At 35.4% G+C, this 9,711-nt stretch overlaps 1 protein-coding gene across 5 annotated transcripts in view; it reads left to right on the forward strand.

Annotated features, from left to right (window-relative positions):
- G3BP2 (G3BP stress granule assembly factor 2) overlaps positions 1 to 9,297 on the forward strand; it is a 78,682-nt gene extending 69,385 nt beyond the window's left edge. For all 5 annotated transcript variants that reach the window (XM_053217242.1, XM_053217243.1, XM_027058445.2 and 2 more), the window contains 4 exons: positions 3,709 to 3,811; positions 5,016 to 5,144; positions 5,700 to 5,818; positions 6,303 to 9,297. In XM_053217242.1, the coding sequence (XP_053073217.1) occupies positions 3,709 to 3,811; positions 5,016 to 5,144; positions 5,700 to 5,818; positions 6,303 to 6,575 (624 nt within the window). In that variant the 3' untranslated portion in view covers positions 6,576 to 9,297. The remainder of the gene's footprint in view (positions 1 to 3,708; positions 3,812 to 5,015; positions 5,145 to 5,699; positions 5,819 to 6,302) is intronic.
- Positions 9,298 to 9,711: the final 414 nt, after the last annotated feature.

Below are 9,711 nucleotides of genomic sequence, written 5' to 3' on the forward strand. Positions count from 1 at the left end.
TAAATTAGAATTTAGTTAATTCTATAGTACAGATAATGGGTATTCTATTCTTTTTCCTACATTTTGCGTCAGACTTCATTCCACTAGAAAATTACATTTAAAATGGTTAGTGTACATTAACCTCTTATTTGCTGTAAACAGTGAAACTTTGAGGTTTGAAAAAAGTAGTTAGTAATCCTAAGACAGCCTTTATGGTGTTGGTACACACAGTCAGCTACATAATAGAGCACATGGCTTCAAGGTACCTGTTTTTTTTTTTTTTCCAGTTAACATATTCAGGAAATGTTGGATAATGTTGGATAATGGCAGATTACAAACCAGAATTGTGTCTTACTGAAGAAAACTAATTTGTCAGGTGTTGGTTGTGCTTTTCAACCCATCTGAAGACCTGATGAGTGACTTCTGAATTTTCTTTTGAAATTCTTGATTTCTTACCAGATTTGCATTTGAAATCCTTTGGATAGTTACTTCATCTTCTGAGTGTTGGCTACATTTATTTTAAACTTCCAGTTAAGAAATAAAATAGCTAATGCTTATTATGTCTTCAGTTTGTGCCAGGCATTGTGCAAAGCACTTTATATTCATTCTCATCTAATCCTCAGTCACCCTGTAAGGGTGCTTACTGTTACTATTCCTGTTTCACAGATGAGTAAATTGAGGCCCAGAGTACCTCAGCCTAAGGTCAGACAGCTGTATAAATAGCATAGGGCTGGACTTTGAATTTATGTAGTTGGACACCAGAGTCCCTTTGTGAGTCATGTAAGCCTATAGGTTTCTTTAGCCCATTGGAGGGGAATGTATCTCCATTTTCATCAAAGAAGAGTACTGTATTTAAGGCATGTCTGAATTACATTACATGAGATCCTAGCTTTTTGACCAGGGGTAAAAAAATTTTTTTTTTTAGTTGTAGGAGACTAGATGGTATTTTCCAACCCATCCCCTTATTAACACATTTTTAAACAGGTACAATTTAAACTTCTATTTAAAATAATTTTCTGCTCTTTTTAGGCTATATTTAGAATGGATTCATGATTTTTCCACTAGATTTAATAAATCCTTCAATTTTATTTTATTATTTTGGTGTAGTATCCATTTCCTTATCACTTTTAGCACAGTTTAATAAAAAGAATTAAATCTAATTTTAGGGTATTGGTAGGAATTAATTTAGAAGTAGGTAAGTTAATTTCATGGTAAAAAGGCTTTGTCTAGAAATTCACTAGTTTATCTAACTTTATCTAACTAGCTTATGTTCAGTTGAAGGACTTAGTAGTGGTTTTACCTGCTGTTGTTGATTTGATGGTTCCATTTTTATTTCATATTCTGTTTGACTTTCATTTGTGAGATTTGTCACCTGAGCACACATTCTGGTTATATGGAATTAATTTTGAGGCTCTAAAGTATAGTATGTGGTATGTTAGCCATTTTATCTCATTCAGAGTAAATCGTTTTAATCATGAAATTGAGCCTGAATAACTATGAATTCACAGCTGGCTTAGTTGACATATATGAATTGTTGAAAGGAATACTGGTCTACATACTTTTTCACGCTGGCATCATCAAATATCTACTGACACGTTGCTGAGTCACTATGAATTATTGAAAAGATGTTGTAAATTATTTAAATTTGTTTTTAATTTTAAATCCTTAAAGGATAATGAAGAACTTGTCTATTTTGGTATGTGTAGTTTTGTTTTTGGTAATTAATTTGGAAAAGAATGTAAATCAGGTCAGTGAGGGCACCTCTTTGATAACGTTTGCATTCAGTGAGTCAGGTTTTTCTGAGAATTTTAAATTGAAAGGTACATTTGCTATTTTTATTAATTTCCCAAGGATACTAGCTTCATCAAACTTCGAGTTTGTCTGTTCTTTAATTGCTGGCACTTTTAGGCCCCCTTTAGTGAAACTTTACATAACTGCCTTTTTCAGGCATCACATTTTGGGTCAAATTACCATATAGTGTTAAACTGCAAATACAGATCACAGTGGTTTCAGGGCTATAACATAGGTCCCCTTGTCAGACATAGAACATTCTCCTACATGCTGGAAAACTAAAAATGTAATTTAATTCTAAATGAACCAATAGTTATTGAACATCTGTGCCTAACATCACTGTGCTTGGTTTTGGGTGATGTAGAAATGAATTAGGATACAGTCCTTCTAGGAATAAATACATATAAATAATTGAGAAAACTGAAGAGAGTTGAAATTATTTTTAAAATAGCAAAATCCTAGAACATGGGAAGCAACTTCATCTTTTTTTTTTTTTTTTTTTTTTTTTTTTATTAACATTATTTTTGAGAAAGGGAGTACAAGCCTGGGAAGGGCAGAGAGAGAGGGAGACAGATAATTCTCAAGCAGCACAGAGCCCAGCATGGGGTTTGAACTCACAAACCATGCTATCACCTGAGCCAAAATCAAGTCGGATGCTTAACCGACTGAACCACCTAGGTGCCCTGGGGAGAGCAACTCATCTTGAGGGAAATGGGAAATCTTCGTGGAAAAAAAGTTTGGGAAGAGATACACACATCTGTTAAAAACTACTGTTGTACCTTTTGATTACAGAGGGTGAAGTCATTTACAGTAAATCGTCACTTTTGAAAGCGTAACTCTTTATAACTTTCTGTATTAGAATTTGACCTTGCAAGTTATAATAATAATCAGTTATATAAGTGATGAAAGAATTTGAGACACTGGCTGGACTGGGGTCCTCAGAGATGATCAGTCATAAAGACATGACTGAAATCACTAGTTTTCTGACTTGGAGGACATTTTCTTCATATCCTGCTGAGTGTTTTCGGCACTCTTTGAAGGTGCATATGTTTTATCTCTTCCTTGGACCATAAATATTTGGGCAGTGGATGGCCTGAAGAGTTTGGGAATACTGAAAATGCCACTGTATTAAGGAAAAGGTAATAGCAGATGTTCCTTTGTTTTAAAATATTTTAATTATATGTGTGTAATTTTTGGCAGTTGGCAGAAATTTTTGGAAGGCATCTTAAAAAGTTCTGTTACTCCCTGCCTGAGCCTCCCCTCCCACGGGTGCAGTTAAAGAAAATTGTTGGTCTTGGCATTCCTTTCCTATATGGAAGAACAGTAGGGTGGTGAAGGACTCCTTGATTCTGAGGTGCTTTACACATGTTTCTGTCTTGTTTATTTAATTTTAACTTACAGGTAGTATTTTTAGTTGCTTAGAATAAGCCAAACTGTATAATTTGAACTATCTAAATACTTTTAAGGTTTGTGGGTGGAGTTTAGAACATTGGCTAAGCACTGGTAACATTTGAGGGGCAGCAAACTAGATAATTAGACAGTGTGTATCATAATTTTGTCTAGAATAAAGTTGATTTTTTATTTTGCATATGCATTTACATGGAGTGGCTCATCTTGCATTTTTGTGATTTTTGTAGCAGTACCTTTAATGCTGTCTCAATGTGGATGTAAAGTTATTGAAAAAAACGTGGCTGTAAAAGCAGCTTATTTTGAGTTATGTATCCTTGAATGGGAAAACAAACCTACCCTACAGTCCTAGATTGGTACAGAATATCTTTGTAAAACTTATTCCTCACATACATAGGACACTGTGTTGAAACTATTCTGAGCTTAAAATGACCATTATGTCTGCTGATGACTTGCTGGTAGTTGCTTTAGTTGTTTTATCCCCTGTGGAATGAGTTTATTTATAATGTATTTTTTTTCCTTGTATTTTAGCCAAGAGTTGAAGCTAAACCAGAAGTTCAGTCTCAGCCACCTCGGGTGCGTGAACAACGACCTCGAGAACGACCCGGTTTCCCTCCTAGAGGACCAAGACCAGGTGAGTCCGCCCCTCTGTGGCCTTCAGCATTTAGCAGTTGGAAAGTTGGAAAAGACTGAACTTAAAGAACTATAATGTGTTTTATATGCAGTTCCTTTTAATACCAAATTTCTCAAAAGATTTAACTTGCTAAAGGTACAGGCTGGGGTAGAACAACTGACTTTCAGGGGAGGAGTAGTTGACATGTGATGGAGACATGTATTTTGAAAGTGTAAAAATTTTGAGACAGATTTTATTTGGTTATTGTCACTGGTTCTAAGAATTCAAAACCGAGCTGCCAATAACCTACTCTCTTACTTAGCACTCTTATCTCTTCACAGATAAACAATAAGCACACCCCGATTCTTCTTATTTTGATTGTCTTAGGTATTAAGTAAGTTGCCATGATTTTTGACTTGTTTCCATTGTTAGCTAATATACGTAGCACCTCTATTTGAATTCTTTAAGTATGTTTAGATTGCTTTTGGGAGGAGGTGGGAGATCGTATCCGTCAATAGCCTATGTAATTTTTCCCACAAAAGTAAAATAAAGTGATCCATTAATAAACCAGAAGTCATGGGAACTGGGGTTTGTCCTAGTTTTGCTATTGCTTGAGCTTATGATCTTGGGTGAGAGCCTTAAATTATGAGCTTCTCTTATGCCATTTAGTTACTACACAAATTTTTCTTGTGTGATGCCTTTTTTATATGCCTCATTGTGTTTTGTGTTATTGAGAGGATCAAATAAAAATTTTTTGTATAAATTTGAGCACGTTAAAATGTGTATAGCCTATTTAAATGAAATATTGTTAGTATTAAATTTACTGATTTGGCTATAATTTCATACAACCAAAGATTAATTTGTAAATCTCAAAATGCTAAACAAATACTAAGAACAAATATATCTCACTCTCTGAACTTTGTTTGGTTCTTGGATGATGGCAAGAATTTGGTTAAGGAGGAATACTTGTACTAATGTTGGACTTGCATATAATCAGACCAGTAGATCTAGAAGAAGGAATTTTAGCAATCTAGTCAATACCCTCACTTTATACTTAGTGTCATGTTGTTTTCTAACTAACCTACTAATAATAGGCACTTCCACCTCTGTTCAAGGAGCTCACTATCTTATTAAACTAAAACAGGAATATCTTTTATACATTCATTGCTTTGAACTGGTTGTTATATATTATAAACTTTAATGTCTGTCCTATTCCTTTTCTCAGGCAGAGGAGATATTGAACAGAATGAATCTGACAACCGTAGAATAATTCGCTATCCAGACAGTCATCAACTTTTTGTTGGTAACTTGCCACATGATATTGATGAAAATGAACTGAAAGAGTTCTTCATGAGTGAGTAGTTTATTTGCTTTATTGTAAAATTGAACAGGGGGGAATAGAGCTTTTTTCATAATATAATTAGAACTTAAAAAAAAAAACAAACTTGTTATCTCTCTATATACTGTGTGTATCTCTAGGTACCAATCACTTTAATTGGTCAGAAGTGAGTAGAAGGTTATATTAGATGTTTCCCTGTGACTACTGAGTGTTGACTGGCCTAGTGATAGAGGTTAGAAGAAAGAGCTGATTCAGCTCTTAAATTTGGGGATAGGGTTCTTTTGGCAAATATAAGTCAGAAATAGAAAATGTCCTTGTCTTTGTGAAGCTATGCAGGTAACTTTCCTTTTGAAAGGACCAATTCAGAAGGGTAATGTAACAAGCGGTCAGACTAGTTGTTAGCATCTTTATGTGTATGAGTGAATGTACTTTAGTTGTCACTGGGTGTAGCAGCTTGCACCTTATTTGAAATGGTTCAAGTAGATTAAGGTTATTTCTCCTCAACACTTAAAGCTACAAAGTATTCTATTAAAATGTTTAATCCCCTTGGTGTAATATATATTTTCACAGGTTTTGGAAACGTTGTGGAACTTCGCATCAATACCAAGGGTGTTGGGGGAAAGCTTCCAAACTTTGGTTTTGTGGTTTTTGATGACTCTGAACCAGTTCAGAGAATCTTAATTGCAAAAGTAAGTGAAAGGACGTACATAGTTCAAAACTTTATTATTCCTATTGTATGTAACATTAACTTGGTGCATTTTAAAACCATAGAACATCTTTTCTTAATGGTAAAGCTAAAAGTAGTTTATTAGAAATGGTTTTAATGTAAAGAATAAAGATTTGTTAGTGGCTTTAAAGTCTGAGATGTGGATCATTTAATTTATTTTTTGAAGTTTATTTTGAGAGAGAGTGCATATGCGTGTGAGCAGGGGAGGGGCAAAGAGTGAGGGAGACAGAGAATCCCAAGCAGGCTCAGCGCTATCAGCGCAGAGCCCGATGCGGTGCTCGAACTCCTGGATAGTGAGATCATGACCTGATCCAGGATCAAAAGTCAGAGGCTTAACCGACTGGACCACCCAGGTGCCCCTAGGTTTTTTTACTTCTGTAAGTAAGGGAATACATTTGTATTGGTGTCTAACCTGCCCATGTAAATGATTTTCTCTCCTTTTAAAGCCAATTATGTTTCGAGGGGAAGTACGTTTAAATGTGGAAGAGAAAAAAACAAGAGCTGCAAGAGAGCGAGAAACCAGAGGTGGTGGTGATGATCGCAGGGATATTAGGCGCAATGATCGAGGTCCTGGCGGTCCACGTGGAATAGTGGGCGGTGGAATGATGCGTGACCGGGATGGAAGAGGACCTCCTCCAAGAGGTGGCATGGCACAGAAACTTGGCTCTGGAAGAGGAACTGGGCAAATGGAAGGCCGCTTCACAGGACAGCGTCGCTGAAGCTCCACTGTTGGCAAAGTCTTGGCAGTGGTACATTATTCATCGTGTTTGCATTCTTGTTAATTTTTTTTTTTTGGCTTTGGAATGTGACACAGCCTTTTTGATCATTTCTTTGATGTGAAAAGCATCTTTTGGTTATCAGTTAAATTGAGGTGGACATTATTTCCCCAATTTCACAACAGGATTCACATTGTTAATTTATAAATCTAGACTTGGAGAATTAAGGACTGAGAAATGACCGTATCTTAAACTATCTACAACAAAATGAACTTATAAGGACATGCCCAACTGAATTCAGGTCCTTTGAGTCAAAAAAAAAAAAAATCCTCTGCTGCACATTTTGTTTAAGTGTTACTGTTTCTGCCTGTTAATGTTGGAAACACAAATAGTGCAATTTGTGCAATTGGAGAATCTTGCCTTTTTTCTTGGCTCCCCCCCAAAAATACAACCCAACAGAAACTTGTTATGCACTCATCAAAATGCACTAATGGGTACTCTGAACTCATTAACATTGACATCTGCAACAGGAGGCAACAGGGGAAAAAACCTTTCATCTCTTTTTCCAGTAGAGAATAGTTTGTGAAATGATGAGGGCATTTTATCTGCTTGCTGTGACCAGCGTGTGTACACATAAACCTTAACAAGACTACAAGTATATTCCAGAAGGAAATCATTTAGTTATGAACTAAATAACAGAAATCAGAACTTTAAATGCTATGGTCTTGAATATTAGACCAGATTTAGTAGCTCCATATCTAAGATTTTTCTACCTGCCCCTCTTCAGTACAGGGATGGCTGGCTGCTGAACACACTCCTCCTCCTCCCCTTTCTCCTTTCTTTAAGCTGTGTACAGTGAAAATTGTCTTTACTGTATTTTTGTTCTCTGGTAATGTAATAAGCATGATGGTGCCTTCTATTAATACATCATTCCAGTCTTGCTGGTAATTTTGTACAGTATAGTGTATGAATTGCTGTGCTGCAAAGCCAAACAGCTGCAAAATGTTGAAAAATCATTGAAGTGTATAAAAATTGCAGTATCTTTAAAATCAGTAAAATTGACTAGCATATTATTTACCTTGTTCTTCAGTTAACAACTTTGTGTTCTCTGTGGGAGGGAGTCTTGTGTGTGTTTGGGAGGGAGAGGGAAGGAGGAAGTCAGTCATTTGAGTAAGTCTCTTGTTGACTTTTCTCTTAGCATGAATGTGAACGTTGAAGCGTATCACTTGAGAGATGCTTGGAAAAGTCAATCAATTTGATGTACATTTTTTATGACATTTTAAAAGCAGTCAGATTCCATAAACGGCAAGTAAACCTGAAGTGAGGATACTGCAATTTTCAGAGAAGAGAACAGCAGCTCCTAAGTGTTTGCATTTTCTATTTGGGGGGCAGGGAACTGTCATTCATTTTGCACAATTCTTGAACTGATGTCAGCACCCGAGTGGCTCTGAATTTAAGTCTGGGACGACATCTTTTATTTTTACATGAATCTCTAAGCAATTCTGTGAGCAAAGTTTGTAGCTGCTGGATTATTGTCTGTCTTTATAGCAAGTTCCAGTAAACCGCAAGTTATGGCAAAGGATATCCAATTTTATGCTTGGAGCATTTGGTACATTACAGTTCCTGATGTTTCAGGCTAGGAGTGAGGTAAATTAAGTGTGACCACTTAAAGCTGCTTGTTAGCATGGAAGACTTCTCCATTCTTAGTAAAAACAAACAAAAAATGCACTTGACATAGTAGCAAACTGGTTCTGGATTATGGAACTGTTTGCTATTTAGTAAACTAGCAAATGATGCACATATTTTGTTTTTCATGTACTGGGCAATATAAGTGAAATCTCTCCATTTTTCCCCCTTGAAAGAGGTCTTCCATGTTTGGGGAAAAGTCTTGCACTATTGCATATATTTGGGGGACACAGATTTCTCATAGTTTCCATTGGGGGGGTGCTTAAAGATTTTTTTCCTGTTTGAACACTTTTACACTTTCTGATGTATAGTACTTGAAGTTCTTACCAGAAAATTACTTTTGAGTTTTGAAGCCTTTATTCAAACTACTTTAAGTAAGTGGTTTATTGTCAGTGTTTTGGGTTTTTTTAAATAGCATATTTCCCCTCTATTCTTTTATTTCTTTCTCCTTCCCTTTTTAAATATGTATGTAATTTCCAATCTAGGATATTGCCCTGCCACCCATGAAAACTGTTTTCTGGCACCAAAAGCAATGACAAATGTTAAGTGTAATAGAAAATTAGAGTAAAGAGCCATTCAGCTTCAGTCTTTACATACCATGAAAAAAAAAAAAAACATTAAAACATCACATGGAGAAGTTTACATGGTGATTGTTCACCTGCAGTACTGTGGACTTTTAACATTTTGTCCCCTTTTCAGTGAACCAGAGTAAAAATATTCATTGACCATTACTGTTATTTGCTGGTTTTTGTTTTTGATTTATTTTTGTTGTTTTTGTTTTTGTTTTGTTTTTTTTTTTTTTTTTTTTTTTGATGGTAATATTCTATCCTTATGACACTATTGCAACCAAATTGGCTTTACCATCTTGGCTTTAGTAGGTATAGAAGACAATGGATTACCATCTTTATTGCTGTAATGTGTTAAGCATTATATGCTAGTAGAATCTAGTTTAATTGTTTCAGGTGGAAAAGTATTCTTTGAGTTTCCATTTTGAATGTGTTTGGACTAAACAAACAATAAACTACTGATGTCTGCAGCATTTATCTATGTCCCTAATTTAATCTGTAGATTTGTGTTCCAAAGTATTTTCTCCCTATTGCATTTCAAACAGCCAAGGAATTGTTCTAAAACCAACTGCTGCTTGTTTGTGAAATTTGATGCATAAAAAAGTAAAACATTTCAGTGTAAGACTTGAACATGGTTAGAGATCTGTCCCATTTCTCTTAGCTAACTGGTGTACAATTAAAGAATATTAAATTATTAATTTAAGTTAAATTCAGTGAAGGTGAGAACGATCTAAAGCAGACTACTTACTAAACATTTATATAAAGAAAAACCAAAACTTGAGTTTTCCAAAGGATTGCTACCTCCTATTTCAGAAGGAAAGGAAAAGAGGGATGGGAAGATTGAGGTTATCTGAAGTTAGGGACAGACCCAAGTCAGAAATTGGAAC

The sequence above is a fragment of the Acinonyx jubatus genome, chromosome B1 (genome assembly GCF_027475565.1).
Source record: "Acinonyx jubatus isolate Ajub_Pintada_27869175 chromosome B1, VMU_Ajub_asm_v1.0, whole genome shotgun sequence".
In the NCBI taxonomy this organism is placed as follows: Eukaryota; Metazoa; Chordata; class Mammalia; order Carnivora; family Felidae; genus Acinonyx; species Acinonyx jubatus.